General features: G+C 41.5%; 1 protein-coding gene across 5 annotated transcripts in view; it reads left to right on the top strand.

Moving 5' to 3' along the window:
- The window catches only part of MYO1D (myosin ID), a 362,631-nt gene that overhangs the window by 220,281 nt on the left and 120,708 nt on the right, over positions 1-21,642 (top strand). The window contains exon 21 of one of the 5 annotated variants that reach the window (XM_017542199.2): positions 3,919-3,990. The exons of the other annotated variants lie outside the window; for them this stretch is intronic. Within the exon in view, the coding sequence (XP_017397688.1) occupies positions 3,919-3,975 (57 nt within the window). The 3' untranslated portion in view covers positions 3,976-3,990. Of the gene's footprint in view, positions 1-3,918; positions 3,991-21,642 lie in introns of those variants that run through there. 5 annotated transcript variants of the gene reach the window in all.

The raw sequence follows: 21,642 nt of genomic DNA, 5'->3' as shown, positions 1-21,642 counted from the left end.
GTGATCCACCCGCCTCGGCCTCCCAAAGTGCTGGGATTACAGGCTTGAGCCACCGCGCCCGGCCCATTGTTTTTAAGTCTGAAGCAAATATGTCAAAATACTAAGTACGGATGATAGGGACATGAGTATTTGGTATATTACTCTTTATACTTTTCTGTATGATTGAAATATTTTGAAATTAAAAACCTTTTTAAAACATGATGATGCTAATAATAGAGTTGGAGAAGCTGGGAGGGGATGAAGGAAAGTGATTTCAGTTTTAACCATGTTGAGTTTGAGGTTTTGGTGAAACTTACAAGTATAGTTTCCATAGATAGTTGGAAGTCTAATCATATAGAGTGGGGAAGAATTCAACACTTATAATTTAAGAGTGGACCCATGTTTAGTCGGAGGCTGAAATTACGAGTCGAGAGAGAGAAAGGGGATGGATTATTCAAAAACATCCACAGTTAATTGGTGAGAAAAAGAGAATCACTGAAGGAAATGGAATAAAAAGGAAATTTCTTAATGGTCCTCCATTTTCTCATCTCTTTTAATGGACTAAATGAGTTCTACTTTCCCTTCAGTTCTATAAGTTCATTAATTATTCTAGGAAGGAGAACAACTATGGGAACATCGTGTTTCAAGATCAAATTGTTACATTTTCAGAAATAAGAGTAGTCAGTAAAAACAAGGCATAGCTAAGGGCATCCACACCTCTCTCATTCTCTACCTTTCATTTCTCCTTCTATGTAAGCTCCTTTCCTGTTTTAGTTAGGCCTTTCTAGCTCCAGGGAACAGACTGTGACCACATTCTCTCTTAAGTAATGTTTCTTTTTTTTTTCCCCCTGAGATGGAGTCTTGCTCTGTCACCCAGACTGGAGTGCTAGAGTGCAGTGGCATGATCTTGGCTCACTGTGACCTCCACCTCCCGGGTTCAAGCAATTCTCCTGCTTCAGCCTCCCGAATAGCTGGGATTACAGGCACCCACCACCACACCCAGCTAATTTTTTTGTATTTTTAGTAGAGGCGGGGTTTTACCATGTTAACCAGGCTGGTCTTCAGCTCCTGACCTCGTGATCTGCTCACCTCAGCTCACAAAGTGCTGAGATTGCAGGTGTGAGCCACCATGCCTGGCCGTATTTTTAGTAAAGGTACACATGGTAGTAAGGGAATCGAATCCCGTGGAAACACAGGAAATGCCAGCATTCGGGTTTTAAGGCAGCTCTAAGGGACTGTGCTATCGTTTAGCCTCCTCCACAACCTGACTTTTGCATAGTCTATGTTTCTGCTATTCTTTTTCTCTTTGTCCATCTTCTTACTCACAATACTTCTTTCTTGCCAGACAGCATGGGTCAGCTTTAGGCTAAGGTCTGAGTCAGCCAACTCAGCAAGCCATTAGAGTTTCATCTTGCAGGAACATAATTGAACAGTGTCTCAGATGAGGCCTCACCATAGCAACCAATGCTGGGTGATCCAGATCAGTATTTTTGCTCATACCAAATGCTTGCAAATCTATGCATAGTCTTTCCTGATTTTTTCTGATATGGCATGGATAAGTCCTGCTATTAATTTTGGGGTATAACTGATCTTTTCCCTCCACTGCTTATGACTCTCATCCTTAGTCCCAAGCCATATTTGGACCTTGGTCACATATCATACTGAATATTGGGGTGAGTCACTGGATTTTCCCAGCAGAATGGAGCAGCAGAAGAGAAGTGCTTCAAATAGGTCAGGTTGGCCAGGCATCCTAGGTCCTTGGATTGTTCCCAGCTACTCCCACTCCAAGTGCCAGGTTCCCAGTCTTTGTCAAACAGGACCTAAAATTGTGCTCGTGAACCTCCAGGATGGGTGAAAATTCAGCTGAAGTTGCAATCTGGTAGTATGTCTAATCATTCCTGAACCTAGCAGAAAGTGGTTCCTCTGTTACCTTAACTGCCTCCAGCCATGCACTGTGGGACCAATATTTGTGGTTTCCCTATGGCACTATAAAAAATACCCGCCGAATTCCACTATCCTTACATCTCCTAATACATTGAATGTGTACGAATCTGCAACTAACTTTAATGGGCACATCAGCCATGTCCCATGGGTCACCAGGGATAGATTAAGTAACATCTTCCTCCCTACAGACCATGAACTGCTGGCTTTCCGCACTGGGTGGAACGATCCTCCTTTGCCCCCGCCCCCTGAGTTGCTGCAGCCAACTGCACACCGCCTCTTGAGAGTTGCTTTTTGCAGCATCCTAGTTCTCATTTCTTCCTGCTAGGATTTGCGTTGTAATGTACAGAGACTTAAGGGACCTCAAGTAGATAGGAGGTGGGAGATTTTAAATTACATCTGGGTCAGAGAGAATGGCAGTCTAGAAATTACCTTCTTTGGGATTTTAGGCAGTATATATCAGATCATCTGATCACACCCTCAATGACTAAACCATTCAATCCAGATCATTACTAAGTGTTCATTATGTGCCAGCCACATAGGTATTAGGAACACAGAGGTGTCAAAACAGGCAAAATCTCTGCAGTCTTCGAATTTACATTCCAGTGGGGGAAAGTATGTGTATATGTATATACATATGCACATGATGTAGTCCACAGAAAGTGATAAGGGAAAAAATAAAATCAGGAAAGAAGATAGAAACTGTGACGGGTGTTATAATTTTAAATAGGGTGACCAGGCCTCACTGAGAAGTTGACATTTAAGCAAAGACTTGAAGGAGTTAAGGAATGAACCACATGTTTACCTGGTATAAAGCATTTTAGGCAGAAGGAACAGCAAAGACACAGAGACATGAGCAGGGAGGAAGGAGCCTTCGGGGGTTGTGGGGGGATGGGACTGGAAATGTGTAATAGCTTGATTTGGTGGGGGTTTCACAGGTGTACATTTGTAAGAACTCATAAAGCTGTTTACTTGAGATTTTGCACTCTAGGGCATGCATGTCATACTGTAGTAAAAATGGAAGGAGAAAGAGAAGGAAAAAAAGAAGAAAGCAAGCTACCTATGAAGGGGGATAAGAAGAGGATGTAAGTAAAGAGGAAAGTAAAGCAAATTAAGTAAATGATCACTCAAGCCTGGGGGAGATTTCAGCATCCTTAAAGAGAAGCATATGTGGAACAGTAAAGAGCTCTTAATTGTACCTATAGGTTAACACCCCTTTGTCTTCCTAATATTGATTATATATACTTTTTCTCATTTCTTCCAAGATCAGTTTTGCTAGAGATCTGTCTCTCTTACTGATTTTGTTATCTTTTAATTTACCTCTGCTCTTATTTTTTCTTCTTCATTCTTTAGGTTGGCCTTTTCCTACCCTTTTCTAGTCGGGGTCTTAACTGCTTTCATTTTTAAATTTAGTCTTAAAAATTCATTGAAGACTGTAAATTTGTATTCAAGAATGGCTTGAGCTGAACTTCACATTATGTGTGATATTACCTTTGTTGTTCAGTTTTAATTATTTTGTGATTTCCATCATGAGTTCCTCTTTCACCTATGCGTTGCGTGGTAGTGTGTTTTTAAATGACTACATAGATAGTAATTTATGGTGCATGTGCTTGTGTGTTCTGTGTGGTGGGGGGGATCATTTTTCCCATTGCTCTTCAGTGCTATGTTTGTCATAAACCAAGTGTCTGTACACCTCTTTCTGGATTCTCTGCTCTGTTCTGTTGGTCTGTTAGATATCCTTGTGCCAATTACTGTTTTGATTACTGTTGGACAAAGGTATTATGAACCCAAAAATAACAATAAATTCCCGGATACCCTTCCTTCAATGTTACCTCCTCCCAATATGACATTCTCATTTGCCACAACCATATGAAGAGAAAGACAGCCAGGATGGTGGTAAAGGGAATTCTGTCAGAAAGGACAATTTCCTATTTGCCTATTTTCTTTCTTATATATACCTTATAATGTTTAAGTTTGCATGTTTTCTTTGTCACAAAGTCAGATGCCTTTAGCAGTCGGATGGGTATAGACATGAATGCAGCATATACTTCATGACACGGCAACTGCCACTCCAGAAGGTTTTGGCCATGCCTGAATCCAGTGGGCCAAACTTTGGATTTGCCTACAAAAATCATAAGTCTGCATTTTATGTAAAGTCTCCTAATCGTTAAGTATTATAAACTAACTTTAAAATGCCTTGCAAGCCAAATAAAAAAACATGTCTATAGGCCATATTCAGCCCCAGGCTCCCAGTCTGCTACTCTAACTAAAAGAGGTCTTGCCATTTGTTATCTGAAATGAGCTATCACCAGACTTCTTGGCCTCCTCTGTGCCAAACTTTAAAAATTTTTAAATCTATGTTATGTGTTATTCTAGACTTTATGGAGCAGAGACAGACACTAACCATTTCTCACTCACTTATAAAGAGCTATAATTGGGTGCAAGCTTTAGGAGAATATATTTTCTACTTCGGTTAGCAAGGAAGGAAGGGAATAAAGGAAATCTCTGATAGCAGATCTTTGCTAACTTGAGAGCATTCTGTGCCCTCAGAGTTCACTACTAATTCTATCCCTCTGACTTTTTATTATGAAAATTTTCAAACTTACAGAGTATTTGAAAGAATAGTACAGGGAACACCCATGTGCCCCACACCTATATTCACTAAGGGTTTATTTTTTGCCATATATGTTTTATTTCTCTCTTACGACACTTCACCCTTGAAATATATGTGTGCATCTCCTAAGAATAAGGACATTCATCTTCATAACCACAATACCATTTTCATTGCTAACAAAATTAACCTTTCCATAATCTAATATTCAGTCCATATTTAAATTTCCCAAGTTGTTCAGACTGCCTTTTTTTTTTTTTTTTTTTAAGAGATAGGTTCTCACTCTGTTGCCCAGGCTGGAATGCAGTCGTGTGATCATAGCTCACTGCAGCCTTAAACTCCTGGGCTCAAGCAATCCCCTCTCCTCAGCCTTCCAAGAAGCTAGGCCTACAGATGCACACCACTACTCTTGGATAAACTTTGAAACTTTTTTTGTAGAGACTGGGTCTCACTATGTTGCCCAAGCTGGTCGGGAACTCCTGGCCTCAGCCAATCCTCCTGCCTCAGCCTCAGTCCCAAAGTGTTGGGATTACAGGCATGAGCCACATCACACCTGGCCAAAGACTGCCTTTTAAACCTTTTTTTTTAAACAGAATTCTATGTAGGTTTACATTTACATATCTAGAAGTAAAATTATTCCGTCATATGGCACTGGGTAGTTCCATCTCTTTGGTCTGTTTTAGCCCAGACTGCACCTCCCCTCACACATACCCCTACCCTTTCTTTTCTCACCATACTGACTTTCTACAACAGCTTTCTTGAGGTATAATTCACTATTACAGACTGAATTGTGTTCCCCCAAAATGTATGTATCAAAGTCCAAACCCCCAGTATCTCGGAATGTGACTGTATTGGAGATAGAATCTTTAAAGTGATAATTAAGTTAAAGTGGGATCATAAGAGTGGGCCCTAATCCAGTATGACTGGTGTCCGCCTGAGAGGAGATGAGAACATAGGTACAGAGGGAAGTCCGTGTGAAGGCAGAGAGAAGACAGCCATCTACAAGGCAAGGAGAGAAGCCCTTCAGACGACACCAACCCCACCAACATCTTCATCTTGGACTCCCAACCTCCAGACCTGCAAGGAAATACATTTCTGTTCTTTAAGCCACCTAGTCTGTGATACTTTGTCATGGTCACCCTAGCAAACTAGTATTTTTACATACCATAAAATTCACCCAATATAAGGTATAGTTTTAGTAATTTATGCAGGTGTGCAATCATCACATAATCCAGTGTTAGAACATTACTAGGCTGGACATGGTGGCTCATGTCTGTAATCCCAGCACTTTGGGAGGCCAAGTTGGGAGGATTGCTTGAGCCCAGGAATTTGAGACCAGCCTGGGCAAAATAGTGAGACACTGTCTCTACAAAAGAAAAAAGAAAAAGAAAGAAACAGAGATCTGAGTGCTAGATGTGCTTGTTGCTACTGGGGATTCATTTCTTTTAGGTCCTCTCAGCTGGCGCAGCACAGAAATATATGTGTATAATCTGTATATATGCACAGCCTTATAAATATTTGTATATGTGACCATCTTTATATGAAGTTAAACATGAGTTTATACTAATGTCTCTCACTCTAGTCCGTGACCAAATGAGTCATTCTAGCTTTCCCCCATTGCTTATCTTTAAATTCCCTGTCCAAAAGTGAGAAACCTGGCTTGCACCATCCACTGTCCATTTACCTAATGGTTCGTTTCCAATATACATGGATAGCAGTATCGGAATTGTTAACCTGTACCCCTGTGAGGCACAACCTTATCAAACAGAGTGCAGTGCTACATGCACTTCCTTTGCCCTTTAGTCTTACACACTCCACTCATTTCCAGAGTTACTTAGGTCAGCACCTACCTTTTCCTCCCACCCTCTTCAGTGAGATTGTTTCATACCTGTTTGTTGTTGTTGTTGTTGTTGTTGTTGTTGTTGTGATGGAGTCTTGCTCTGTCGCCCAGGCTGAAGTGCAGTGGTGCAATCTCAGCTCACTACAACCTCCACCTCTGGGTTCAAGCAATTCTGTGCCTCAGCCTCCCGAGTAGTTGGGATTACAGGCGCATGCTACCATGCCCAGCTAATTTTTTTGTATTTTTAGTAGAGACAGAGTTTCACCATCTTGGCCAGTCTGCTCTTGAACTCCTAACCTCAGGAGATCCACCTGCCTTGGCCTCCCAAAGTGCTGGGATTACAGGCATGAGCCACCGTGCCCAGCCCCTACCTTTTGATATAGGTAGATTCTCTTGTCACATTTTGTTTTCCTTCCTGAAATCCCCCAACCTCCTCATTTTTTTTTAAGTTGCCCACATTAAAGTTCACTCTTGATGCTGTTGAGTTCTATAGGTTTTGGCAAACACAGTGTCATGTAACCACCATTACAGTATCATACAGAACAATTTCGCGGCTCTGAAGATACTGTGTGCGTAATCTGTTCATTCCTTTCCCTCTTTCCTCCTGAACCCACAGGAACCACTAATCGTTTTACTGTCTCTATAATTGTGCCTTTTCTAGAATGTCATATAATTGGAATCATACAGAATGTAGCCTTTTCGGATTGGTTTCTTTCACTTAGCAGTAAGCATTTAAGGTTCCACCATGTCTTTCCATGGCTTCGTAGCACAATTTTTAAGTCAAGAAATGGTTCATTATATGGAGGTACCATCATTTGTTTCTCCATTCACCTATTGAAGAACATCTTGGTTGCTTCCACTTTTCGGCAACTATGAATAAAGCTACTATAAATATTTGCAAGCACATTTTTTGTATGGACACAAGTTTTTTAATCTATTGGGTAAATACCTAGGAGTGCTATTACTCAATCATGTTGTAAGACTAAATTTAGCTTTGTAAGAACTGCCAATTTTTTTCCAAAGTGGCTGTATCATTTTGCATTTCTACCAGGAGTGAATAAGAGTTTCTGTCACTTCCATCCTCACCCATATTTGATACTGTCTTTTTACTTTTAGCCATTCTAATAGGTATGTAGTTATATCATGTATTTTTCTATTATCCTAAAATATATAACTCAGTACACACTGGGTTATCAATCTTTATTAGAACCGTCTCCCCACTCTTTGTCATTAGTTGGTTTATTTTCAGGAGACAAAGATTGATCTTTCTGTAAGCCTAAGTAAATATAATTGAAAGATAAATTTGGCACTTTTTTCCCTTCTTCCATTAGCAAGAATTATTTGATCAATTTACCATTTAGTGATGTTCCTAGTCACTCACACAGGAAAGATAAAAACAGGAAATCGTGACAAGTTTTTGAGACTCTTTTCAGCAAACAGTGTTCTCACAAATGGCATAGTCAAATAATTGTAAACAGCAATCTGAGAATGTGAAACATGAAGTTACAGGTGACCCCTTTCTATATATAAATATTGCACGCTAAAGTTAGGGTTTCAGCCAAGCGGAATCTGCATTATTGTCAAATTAGCATCATTCCCTTTGAGTCATTCTCTATACTATATTTGTATGTAATATTGAATTAAAGCATTCATTCTAAAATTGTTAAGAAAGGTTACAATTTTTACAAGGGTGGTAGGGTCAGAATTTGAATGTGTTTTGTGAAGCTGGGAAACTTGTGGTTGCTGAGGCTTGATATGGAAAACAGAAGCAAGAAATAACCTACGTAATTAGCAATGTTATGTCCAAAACTTTGATCACAGTCTCTTTGAGAATCATGCTAGAGATCACTATAAATTGGGGGGAGAGATCGCTCCCCATGGCTGAAGCATGTTGCTTGAATAAATGCACTTCTGCCACTCGAGTTCATGTGGGCTTTCGCCCTCCCAAACCAGCATCCATGGAGCAGATTGCCAAGACTGAGTTTAATTTGCGTAAACAAAAAATCTGTTCACCAGTTTTGAGTGAGACCACATAAACCGAAACATATAACCTTACCTCGGCTAGAATCCTTCTTACCCTTCTTTTGTTGTTGAGTCATGTTAGTTTTGCCTGATGTGTTGGTTTGAAGAATGTTTGAATCTGCCCATTAATGTTGTTTTGATATAGTCTAAGGAAGCAGCCAATTAATTGCACGAATACCCCCTTTAGTTCTGTGGAGAATAGGAAGCGAGCAGGGGAGAGAGAAGAGACAATTATCTGAACTGATGTGACTGTTTTGTAAAGGTAAATGGACTGTAATTATGCCAGACTTCATGGTTTATTACTCTATTTGACGTGACTTGCTGGAAAGATACCGTTTCATTTGGAAGATGGATTGTCCTTGTAATGTGTGCAGGGCGAACCCTGCTGAAATCCATCCACCTGCTGGTCTGCGCCCCATCACCATTTCTAAAGCACCCTACCCTCATGGCAGTGTCCCAAAGGAAGGGGTTTCCATGGTAACCTCAATGGAGGCAGTCAGCTGATGTCTGGCACCGCCTGTGCTAGTGTGCACTAGCCTACTCACCCCCTCGGCCCTCCCTCAGTCCTTTAAACAATATTTATTAGTTCTCTTTAATGGAAAGTATATAATCCCTTAATGTCAGACCCTGAGTGGCACTCAGCTTTATTAATTTATTTAAGTAATAAATTTACCTCCCTAATTAATTCTCAGCAGGTTCTGGGAGCTGTATTATTTTGAACATCTTGTCCAATGTTTATATTTCCGCATGTTATAACAAAGAGAGTTACTTAGCAAAATTAGATATTTGGAAACCTCTCTTCTTAGAAAAAAAGTGATGTCTATATTATGGAGAAATTTAGAAAAATACACATGTCAAAGTTTCAGTTTAATTTTTCAAGAAATTTTTTCTTATCCTGATGGCTTTGACAATGAAACCATCTTTCCCCTGCTTCTAACTTCTTTTTAGCACTCACTGACTTTATTATTGGATTTGAGTGAGCCACGTGGTTTTAAAATACTTCTAAGAAATGTGATGACTAAGCCACATNCTTATAACTTCTTTTTAGCACTCACTGACTTTATTATTGGATTTGAGTGAGCCACGTGGTTTTAAAATACTTCTAAGAAATGTGATGACTAAGCCACATTCTCTCTTTTTTTGTTAATAAGAGAGAAAGAAGTCAGAATTTCAGATCTCCCCTATTGATGATTTTCCTGACATGTTCAGAAGCAAACGCCTTTTGTTACACTGGCTAGAGACAGCTGCTTATGCCAAACAGTACTAAGCAAACTGCTTTTCTTTCTTTAATGTGTTTTTCCTTACATATGCAAAAATCTGATCAATAAGCAAACCAATTTATAATACCAGAAGTCACTGCTTTCAGGCACAAAGTGGAGTCCATTTTCATCAGTACTGTATTTGGAAATTCAATTTCATATGTAAAAGATGTCTCAAAGCAATGTCTGAAAGCACCAACCACTAGGGCCAATTTATGACTCCTTTAAAAAGCTATCTTCTTAAAGAAACACAATGCCTTTTAAGAACTGAAGTGTAAGCAAATTAGTACAGTAGCACCTTAATTTATCCAGAGGTCAGATTGCCAGAGGCAAGATGGCTTTAAAACAAAGCCGTACATGGAGATGTATATATTTTTAAAACCTCTACATTTGCAGAAATGGATGTCACTAAGCTGAGGCAATAATAGGCTTCCTTTAGACAGCTGTCTTTATCAGAACTCTCTTTTATGCAATAAACATTTTGGAGAACCTCCCATGTACTGTGCATTTGGCAGGCACTGGCATTGCAAGCATGCGTCATGTAGCCTCTGCCTACAAGCCTTGTGGACCCGTGGGAGAGGCAGGGAAGCCACCAGCTCATCAGGCACAGTGCCTGGGTTGCTCACTATGGCAGCCCTGTAGGTGTACAGCACAGTAATACCTTGCTCTCAAGAGGCAAATGGTGCTCAGAAAGGTGAAGCAATCTGCCTCGGTCACAAAGCTCACCAGGAATGGAGCTGGGCTTCACACCTTTGTGTGTGTGACCTAGCCCCTTATCCTGAGTGTGTTTGACCTAGGCCAGTTTCCCAGTTCCAACAGCCACCTGCTACCTGTCCCTCCTTCTGACATATAACACATGAAACTCAAATTCTGTTTAGGACCTGGAGCAGTGACTCACACTTGTAATCCCAGCACTTTGGGAAGCTGAGGCAGGCAGATCACATGAACTCAGGAGTTTGAGACCAGCCTGGGTAACATAGTGAAAACCCGTGTCTACAAAAAATACAAAAATTAGCCAGTAGTCCCAGCTACTCAGGAGGCTGAGGCAGGACAATTGCTTGATCCCAGGAGGCAGAGGCTGTAGTGAGCCGAGATTGCACTGTTGCACCCCACCCTGAGCAACACAGCGAGACCCCATCTAAAAAAAAAAATCTGTTTTAAGAGAAAAGAAATAACAGAAATAACATTCATCGCATGTGTCATGCCAGGTGTTTCTTAAGTCTTTTGACCAGACTATATCTCAATCATTATAAGAATCCTGGTCAGGAAGTAAGTCTCATTTTATAGATGAAGAAATTAATTCTCAGAGAAGTTGATCACTAGCACACTATTTCAGTGCAGGTTCTTCTCATCTCAAAACCAGAAGTAGCCACAAAGTTAGGTATCTTTCTACCTAACTTAATTACCAAAGTTGTTCTCTTTCTCTCTCCCATTTTCTTTATCTGTCTATGTCTTTCTTACATTAATAATAGCTTTCTAAAACAGTTTGTTTTAACCTTTTGAGGATTAGTGACGTGTAGACCCTCAGAAAACTGAATAATCAAGATGACAGTGTGTGTATTGGCCCTGGTGTGCATATCCAGAGCTCTGAAGGTCCACTGGGATACAAAAAAGGGCCGGGCGCAGTGGCTCACGCCTGTAATCCCAACACTTTGGGCGGCCGAGGCAGGCAGATCACTTGAGTCCAGGAGTTCAAGACCAGCCTGGCCAACATGGTGAAACCCTATCTCTACTAAAACTACAAAAATTAGCGGGGTGGGTGGTAGATGCTTGTAATCCCAGCTGCTCAGGAGGCTGAGGCAGGAGAATTACTTGAACCCGGGAGGCGGAGGTTGCAATGAGTGGAGATTACACGATTGCACTCCAGCCTGGGCGACAAGAACAACACAACATCTCAAAAAAAAAAAAATGGATTTTAGAAAGGAAAAAAAGAAAACGTCTTCATTTATTTTAGGAGGGAAAAAACCAGCACCTTTGAAGAGAGCCGCCACATTGTACTGTTATTTGTACAGTTTGTTTCTGTCAATTGCAATCCTGCCTTCTCAAAGAAGAAAAGGTACTACAGTTTCAAGGGCAGAAAAAATATAGTGATTTTACTGTTAACCTGCTATTTAGAAGATTTGATTTTTATATTTAGTTTCCACTTTTAAAGCCAAATAAAAAATGTTAGTAGTTTAACTCAGGGGTTCTCAACTTTAGCTGCACGTTAGAATGGCCTGGAGAGTTCTTAAAATTTCTGTTACCCAGGTCACACTCCAGATCAATGAAATCAAATCTCTGCTGGTAGACCTAGGGATCAGCATGTTTTAAAGCTCCTCGGGCCGGCTGGGCACGATGGCTAACACCTATAATCCAGCACTTTGGGAAGCGAAAGTGGGAGGACTGCTTGAGCCCAGGAGTTCAATACCAGCCTGGGCAACATAGCAAGACCCTGCCTCTACAAAAAAAAAAAAAAAAATTAAAGGAAAAATAAAATAAAGCTCCCCAGGTGACTGTACTATGCAGCCAGAGATGAGAACCACTTATCTTACTATTCTGTTCCCCAAATTTTTTCACATTTGTTGTTTTGACTACTTCTTGGAAACATCTGTTAAAAGTTGGAGTTGCCCCCAAATTCAATTCTGCCATTAGAGTGTTTTCCCACTTACATGTATGTGTGTGAAAGATAGAGAGACAGAGAATGCTGAAGTCGGAATGTGTTTCTCCAAAATTCATATGTCAAAATCCTAACCCCCAAGGTGATGGAATTCAGAGATGGGACCTTTGGGAGGTCTCTACCCTCATAATGGGATTGGCGACCTTATACACGAGGCCCCAGAGAGACCCCTGCCTTTTTGCCCTGTGAGGGCACTACAAGAAGCTGGCCATCTGTAATCTAGAAGAAGGCCACCAGCACCCTCATCTAGGACTTCTAGCTTCCAGAGCTGTGAGGAGTAAATCTCTGTTTTTTATAAGCAACCAGTTTATGGTATTTTGTCATAGCCACCTAAATGGACTAAGACAGAGTTGGAGAAAGTGTGTGTTTTCTAGAAAGCCTCATGATCCTGTGATCTGTATCAAAAATTAGGTCTTCTTTAACTCATAGACCATGGTTTAATGTTTGAGAACAGCCTCATCAAAAATTTTCCTTAAGCAAGAGTAGTATAAGATAAAGAAATCACCTTATATTTGGTGACTTTCATTTCTTATACGGGACATCTGCATATACTGTCTCACTTGGCAACAACCCCACCACCACCACCACACACCCCCCACTGGGAGGTGACCTATGCTGTTCCTGGACTGTAGCCGTTAAATAAATGGGTTTGTTTCCCTGTTATTGGCTAAGGTCCAGAGCTAACTTTCTTTACACAGAATTGTTATGAGGAAGTTCTGCACTACACGGCGAATCTGATTTTTTAATATAATAAACATTAGAAGGATTTCATTTTATCAGAATCATATCTAAGCATAGACCTCTTTACAGTGTGCCATGGTTAAGGTATAGCTAGTGGGAGCAAGTAAAGTTGACAGGCTCAGGTCCTCTCTCCTGAGTTAGCTGAACTACTACTTTGGCTCCTGTTGAGGGAGCAGCCATTCTGCTTCTTGGGAGCCACCTCTTATGTCTGCCCTTACCATCCCATCTCATAGCCTTCCACAAAACTTCTTGAGTTGTAAAAATATCTTATATTGCATTTAAAGATCATTACACTACAAATGGTAAAGGACAAAAGAAAAATCACACCCCAGTGGGGTCTGGCAACACAAGTGTTAAGATATGTGGAAGCAGATGGGTGGCTGTTGAATTCATGCCCCGTTTTAACAGTATCACCCCCCTCAGTGGAATGTTGAAGCCCAAAATTAGGTGTATGAAATAATGCATGGAAAGCCTTCAGCATTGTTTTTATCACACAGTCAAATGCTCCATAATTAGAAACTTCTCTTTGCCCCCTTGCAAACTGGCAATCCCGTGCCTGTAGAAATCAGAGTCTGACAAAGTCAGCTTTCAGTACCCTCACTGTCTAATCTTTGCTCTCGGTTTTCATTCTGCCTGGAGTGTTCTCCCAGATAACTGAATGGCTTCCTCACTTCATTCAGGCCTCTACCCAAATATAACCTTAAAAGGGTTCTTCCAAATGATACCCTCAACTCCATCTTACCCCTCTGTATCCCTTTACACACTTTATTCTTCTTCATAGGCCACATCACCACCTGTCACATTATTAGAGTTCTTTACAGTCTGGCTCCCCTACACCCCCATTAGAACATAGACTCCATGGAAGAAGGTTCGGGGTCTCTCCTGTTACCAGAACACTGCCTGCCATACAGTAGGTGCTCTATAAATGCGTGTTGATGGTTGAGTTGGAGAGGTCAAGACTGGTGACAGGAAAAGCAGCTAAGAGGCTGCTTAAGAAATTACAAGGACCCGAACTCAAGCGGACCATAAAGATGGGGAGATGGGTTCAAGACCTGTTTACAAGCTAGAGCAATGGGCCTTGGTGACTCACCAGGTTGGGAAATAGAGAAAGAGAAGCAGGGATGTGGTAGCAGAGTGTGAGAAAGTTCAGTCTCAAATGGGCTTCATTTGAGGCAAGGCCCAATACACAGTCATAGAGCAACCTTGGATGGAGACTATCTTAGCATAGGCTGCTGTAACGAGAAACCACAGACTGAGTCGCTTAAACAACAGGAATTTATTCTTCCAGTCCGGAGACTAGAAGTCCAAGATCAGGGTGCCGGCATGTTTGAGCTCTGATGAGGGCTTTCCTTTAGGTTCACAGAGGATGGGCTGCCTTCTCATTGTATCCTTACATGGGGAAGAGAGGGAGGAAGCAGGTTCTGGCCTGTCTTTTCTTATAGAGACATAATCCCAGTATGAGGGCTCCACCCTCACGACCTAATTACCTCCCATAGGCCCCACCTCCAAATACCACCACACTGGGGATTAGGGTTTCAGTATGTGAATGTTGGGAGGTCACAAACATTCAGTCCTTAGCAGAGACATGGATTTGGAAGCCATTAATGTATGGTAGCTGCAACCATGAGAGTGGACAAGAGCATGGGGAGGGAGATAAGGAGAGAAAGGGGAAAATACCTACAAGGTAACCAGTAAGAATCAAGCTTTAAGGCTGTGATTAAGGGTTGGCTTTGATAAAGAGGAACACATGGGAACCATCAGTCTCCTAAGCAAGGAGAACCTTTTGAACCCATCCATAGCTTTTACTGTCTTCCACACATTCAATAAATTCCATCATCTACCACCTACCTGGTAGGTAGTAGGGAAATAAGGATGCAAAGATGCAGCTTCTGCTTGTCGGTTAGTGGGAGAGACAAATACAAACAATCACAGTGAAGCTTGTTAAATGCAAATGCAAAGGTGAACATGAAGTGCTATGAGACTGCACAGAAGATGGCAGAAATGGCTTTTCAGGACAAGAAAACATTTGAGGAGGCTCATACGTACAGGTTGAGCATCCCTAATCCAAAATTCAAAACTCTCCAAATTCCAAAACACTTTGAGCACCAATATGACACCACAAGTGGAAAATTCCACATCTGACCACATGTGACGGGTTGCAATGAAAACACAGGCACACAGCACAGCTTATTCAATATCCCCAAAGGAAAAATAAAATTACCTTCAGGTTATGTAAATAAGATTTATAGGAAACATAAATGAATGTCATGTTTAGACTTGGGTTTCATTCCCAAGATATCTCATTATATATATGCAACTATCCCAAAATCTGAATAAACTGCAAACTCTAAAACATTTCTGGTTCCAAGCACTTTGGATAAGGTATGCTCAACGTGTATATGCAAATGCTTGTGCATGCTTGCCCTGGGCTCTCATAGGTTTTTTCAGGTTCTTAAAAGGGGCGTGTGCTCCGGTGCTATTAACAATGCAGGGCAACCACTTTTAAGTGGCGTGATGAGGTTTGTGTACTTAGAAAGCTAATTCTGACAGCATTAAAATATACACCAAAGTGACAAGAGGCTGGTGAAATAAGTATCATTTCAAGGGTTCTTGGAATAATCTCAACAGATAAAGTGACACCAGAAATGGAGAGAAGATACAAGATGTAAGAGGTTTCTGAGTTATTCTTAATTAAGGTTAACATTTTTTTTTATATTTCCTGTGAGCCAGGCACTAGATTAATTTTCTACCTGTATTACTTTAGATAATTTTTTCATCCTCCCTGTGAGTTAGGTAGTATTATTAACCCCACTTGAATGTAAAGAAACTGAGGCACAGAGCATTGATGGGGCTCATCTGAAGATACAGAGTCAGTTAGAAGTAGTGCCAAAATTGGACCCTGAGCAGTGTGGCTTCAGAGCTTGGGCCTGCCTCCCAGTAAGAATGGATGAGTTGGGGAAATAGAGGCGTTCTCTTTTGGGCTTTGGAGGTGGTATGGCTGGTGGCACTTTATTGAGATATGGCCCTGAGAAAGAAGAGTAGTAAGGGTAAGGTGATGAGTGTCATTTTGTCCAGGTCAAGTATGTAGTCCCCCTGAGCTCTCCAGGAGACCTCTGTTTGTGCTTTCCCTAGACAGGCAGAAATGCCCATCTGAAGCTCCAGAGAAAAGTCTAAGCGTGACCTGCACGTTTGAGAAATTATCAACATTTTAAAGAGAGGGAAACGTGCAGTTTCTTCTCTCCAAATGTGGTTCCCATTGTCCAGCCTGTGATGTGTGCCTCCTGGCCCCTCACCTACATCATGAACCCCCTAAGGAGAAACTACGTTTCTAATTTGTTTGGGGCATTATCTAGAATGAGAAGTTGGGCTTTCCAGTTCTGAACAAAATAGAAGAGATGCATTTCTCCCTACCTGTCTCACTAAATACAGCTAAAAACCCTAGACATTTTATTGTAAAACAAATCTAGAAACATTCTGAATGCTAGAGAAAGGAAGGTGGACCAGCTAGGGACTTCAGGACTCCAAAGGAATTTGGCAGAGAGGGTTTCCCTGACCTTTCTTTTTGGCTCCTTTCTATCCCAGACTGGATGCTGGAGAAGCCTGCCATTCCAGAAACACCAGCGGGTGAAGAGAAGAGCCTGCTCTCTCTTGCCGAAAGTACAGGAAAGGGGTAGCCTAGCAAAACAGAATTCTTTTTGACAATAAACACCCTTCTCTAGTAAAGCACCAGGGGAAAATATGCAGTACCTCCAGCTCTCATCAGCAAAGGCCTAGTGAAAAGCCTAGCCCTCCACCCTCGCCTGGCAGTAAAGAGGTACCCTTCTCCTGACCCTTCCCTGCTGGGTGGTATCAAGGAGGTTCAGTGGGGAGTCCAGGGGTAATGAGGTACCCAACCCCTCTCAGGATGTCAGCGGAAGCTGAGGGACGTGCCTAGGTTTCCACCCCCTCTTGGAGGCTATGAGTCGCCTCTCATACTCTCCACAGCGTGGTGTCAATGGAAGCCATGTTAAGGGGCCTGGACTTCCGCTCCCATCCAGCAGTGAAGCATTGGTCCTCCGCTTCTCCTCCTGGCCCACTTTTAGTAGAAGCCTACTAAAAGACAAGATTTTAGTAAGATCCAGAGTCTCATAACACAATATCCAAAATGCCCAGGCTACAATAAAAAAACACTTATACCCAAAATAGTTGTTAGTGTATACTGACTCAAAATAGGATAAGAAAAATAAGCCTAAAATGATGAGTGAATCATTTTTCATTTTGCATTGAGAGGGCCATTAATTTGTAAGGCCAAAAAAATTCAATTAAAGACTAATAAGGAAAGCAACTTAATTAGGTTGATATTTTAAGAGAGAGGAAAAAAAATAAATTTAAAATAGATAATACAGAACTTGATTCAATTAGTAAAATAATTAGCTTTGTAAAATAATAATTTGACTATCCAGAACCCAATTATTTAGTAGTTTTGCCTACATCAATGGTTACGTGTGATTTGAATCACTTGGGGAGCTTTTACAAACTGCAGATGCCCAGACCAAATATATCACAGTCTTCCCTGTGATTCTCATATACGGCCATGGTTGAAAGCCATTGGCGCAAATGAACTGTAATCAGAATGAAAATGGGAGGATGTTTTTACCTCCCAAATAGATAGGACAGAGTCAGAGTAGATGGGACAGAGTTTGTGCGCCAAATGTTGTATGTTCTTTCCACGGGACGCCTTCTTGGACCATTTGTCTTGCTTTATGTACCCTTGTGATGAACTTGATTATCTCATTCCCAAGCCTGAAACAATAAATCTGAAACAGTAATTAAAAGGAAGTCGGTCTCTTACAGGCAGGCATATTGATGGTTGCAATATATGAAAACTGAAAGTACAGGAAGACTCAAGAGATTTAATTCAGTTCCACTAGACAGCTTGGTATTAAAAACTTGTTGAAGTGATTTCTTGAGCTGTGTCCTCAGAGCAGTCTATTTGGAATTAAAATTCAATTTTTTGTGAAACTACTAAACTCCAAGTTACAAGACAAGCCCAGGAACCCAAACTGCCAAATATTCAGGCAATATCTGACCTTAGATTTTAACAAAAAGAAGGCAGTTACCCATTTGGCTAGTACCGATGAACCTAGTAAGTTCTAAACACCTTTCTAGTAAGGAATTTGATGTTTAGTCTAAATATGAGAGAGCCAAATTTGCTTGCTACAAATGAGGTTTTTGCAACAAAACAAAAAAATTAGCCAAACATTTAAATTAATGGAGGAGTTGCCAGGTGTGGTGGCTCATGCCTGTAATTCCAGCACTGGGAGGCTGAGGTGGGTGGATCACTTGAGGTCAGGAGTTCGAGACCAGCCTGGCCAACATGGTAAACCTGTCTCTACTAAAAATACAAAAATTAGGCGGGTGTGGTGGCAGTCATCTATAATCCCAGCTACTCAGGAGGCTGAGGCAGGAGAATTGCTTGAACCTGGGAGGCGGAGGTTGCAGTGACCTGAGATCGTGCCATTGCACTCCAGCCTGGGCAACAGAGCAAGACTCCATCTCAAAAAAAATTTTAATTAATTAATTAATGGAGGAGGCTATGGGAGGCCCAGCTTCCTGTGTGTCACTCTCTAGAGGAATTTGTATTTAATTTTGTTAAGTACAAGTCCATTGTGATGAGAACATTATACAGGTTGTAAATTTTCTTCTTGATGGTGCCCTTGATCCCTATCAGGATCTGGACTATTGGGAAGAAACTGAAGTTGAATATGGAGATGTTTTATTTATTCAGTGCATTGAGGTGAACTGGTGTTGGAAACTTATTGAAGAGTTTTGCTGAGTGGCTTTCATCAAGCTGTTAAAATCAAGGGTTGAAAGCCCTTGTCAATCAATGATATAAACTTAGCCCTTTTAATCAGTTGATTACAATTATTTTCCTTGACCTGAATAATGTTGATCAATAGTACTAGGCTCACAACAGGCACTTGGGAATAAAGTCGATTATACTGGATTCAAGACAGTTTTTCATTACTGCTCAGGGTCCGTGTTTTGTAGAAATAGGTTTTGTTTTACCATTAAAACAGCAGGTGGCTCACACATACTGGTACGATGTTTGGATCATGGGATCCAGGCATACAGTCATAGAGAGCCCAGTAGGCCTGAAGATGCATCTGTTTTAAAGCATACTTACTAATTAACATTCACTGTAATAACTCTGAATCCCTGAGAAAGCAAAAGAATTTTATTCCATTTCATGAAGTGGGAAAATTTTTTTTAGTGTTTATCCGATGTGTTAAAATAATTTTAAAAAATTGTTGAAAGTGACTACCTGTTTGTAAAGGAAGTAATTCTTAGTTATCCCAAACTATGCATTCTTTCCATGATGCATGTACAAAGTTAAGGATTCTCTCTGCTGTGGTCATAGGTTCTCAGGTCAGTGATTCAGAAAGGGCGGGCCGGGTGCGGGGGCTCACTCCTATAATCCCAACACTTTGGGAGGCCGAGCTGGGTGCATCACCTGAAGTCAGGAGTTGGAGACCAGCCTGGCAACATAGTGAAACCCCATCTCTACTAAAAATACAAGCAAATTAGCCAGGCATGGTGGCAGGCACCTGTAATCTCAGCTACTTGAGAGGCTGAGGCAGGAGAATTGCTGGAACCCAGGAGGCAAAGGTTGCAGTGAGCCAGGATGGTACCATTGCGCTCCAGCCCAGGCTGACAACGGTGAGACTCTGTCTCCCAAAAAAAAAGAAAAGAAAAGAAAGGCCAAAGCAGTTGGCTTCTCTTTGCTCTGTAGTATCTGAGGCCTCAGCTGGGAAGACTTGAAGGCTGAGGGTGACTTAAGGGCTGGGACTAGAACCGTTTGAAGGCTTATTCACTGTAACTGACACCTTGGTGGGGAGGACGCAGACACTGGGACTGCTGACTGGAGAGCCTTGTGAGGCCTTTTGGAGATGCTTGGCTTCCTCACAACGTGGTAGGCTCGGGTTAGTCAGACTTCTTTATTTTATTTATTAATTTTTTTTGAGACAGAGTCTGCTTTGTTGCCCAGGCTAGAGTGCAGTGGCGTGATCTCGGCTTAACACAACCCCTGCCTCCTGTGTTCAAGCAATTCTTGTGCCTCAGCCTCCAGAATAGCTGGGACTACAGGTGTGCACCACCATGTCTGGCGAATTTTTGTATTTTTAATAGAAATGGCCATATTGGCCAGCCTGGTCTTGAACTCCCTACCTCAGGTGATCCACCTGCCTCGGCCCCCTACAGTGCTGAGATTACAGTCATGAGCCACCACAACTGACGGTAGTTGGACTTCTCATAAGGTGGCTAGCGCTCAAAACATGAGTGTCCCATTGAACAAGGCAGAAGCTGTATTGTCTTTTTTGAGCTAACCTCCGAAGTCACACAGCCCCAATTCTGTTGCATTTTATTGGTCAAAAGCCAGTGATGTGGTCAGCCTAGATTCAAGGGGTAGAGACTATCTTTCTATGGAAGGAATGTCAAAATTTATATAAACTTGTTTTAGATCCTCCACTTTCTACCTGCTGGTTAAAATTATTTTCGTTACTCTGACTTTTAATGCACTTACAGCCAGCCACTGTGGTTACACCTGTAATACCAACACTTTAGGAGGCCAAGGCCGGAGGACTTCTTGAGGCCTGGAGTTCAAGACCAGTCTGGGCAACACAAAAAGACCTCATCTCTACCCAAAAAAAAAAAAATTAATTAGCAGGATATGGTGGTACATGCCGGTAGTCCCAGCTGCCTGGGAGGCTGAGGTGGAGGATTTCTTGAGCCCAGGAGCTCAAGGTGTGAGCCATGATTGCACCACTGCACTCCAGCCTGGGCAGCAGAGTGAGACCCTAGCTCAAAAAAAAAAAAAAAAAAAAAAATGAAGTAAAATAAAATAAAATGTGTTTACTCACTCCCAAAATGTCCCAAAAGTCTCATCTCCTTATAATACCAGGTTTAAGGTCAAGGGTCAGGATCTCATCTAATTCAATCCAGGTGCAGTTCCTTAAGCAAAGTTCCTGAAATCTGAAGAACAACTAAAAGGATAAGTTATCTGCCTCGCATACCCAACATGCAGTGGTCATCTAGGGATGGGATACCTACCACAGACACTTCTGTTCAAAGAGGAAGGGAATGGGGAGAATGTAACAGTCACTGGCCGTCTGTGTTTGCAGCTAAGTAGCATTCTTAGCCTGCTTCCTGTCTACAAAAGGTTGGGGCTAGGGACCAAAGTCTGTTGCATTTTGTCATGTCTCTGTTGCTTTCAGTCCAATCCTTTGAAATTTTGGTGGATTCACTGTGTATCTACTCCATTAGACAAAAAACACACCCACAAATCTCTGCAAAATAAACTCTCCCATACCTTGGGCTCCTTGTAAACTACCGTGGGACAAGACCCTTAAGACTCAGGAGCCCTGTTTAACAGATAGAATTTGTAAGCCATGCCCTGAAGATCTTTAGAGCCTCTTTTAGTTTGTCTGGAAGATACTATGAATGCCTTAGGTCTCTCTAAGGTTTTAACAAAGGATTTTACAATCCCACTCTGGATTTGATCCATTGCCCTGAAACCATTTCTTAATTTGAGAATCATTTGCCATCTGGAGAAACT

This window comes from Cebus imitator, unplaced genomic scaffold (assembly GCF_001604975.1).
Source record: "Cebus imitator isolate Cc_AM_T3 unplaced genomic scaffold, Cebus_imitator-1.0 Scaffold140, whole genome shotgun sequence".
Lineage (NCBI taxonomy): Eukaryota > Metazoa > Chordata > Mammalia > Primates > Cebidae > Cebus > Cebus imitator.
This window is presented reverse-complemented; position numbering and strand designations above follow the sequence as displayed.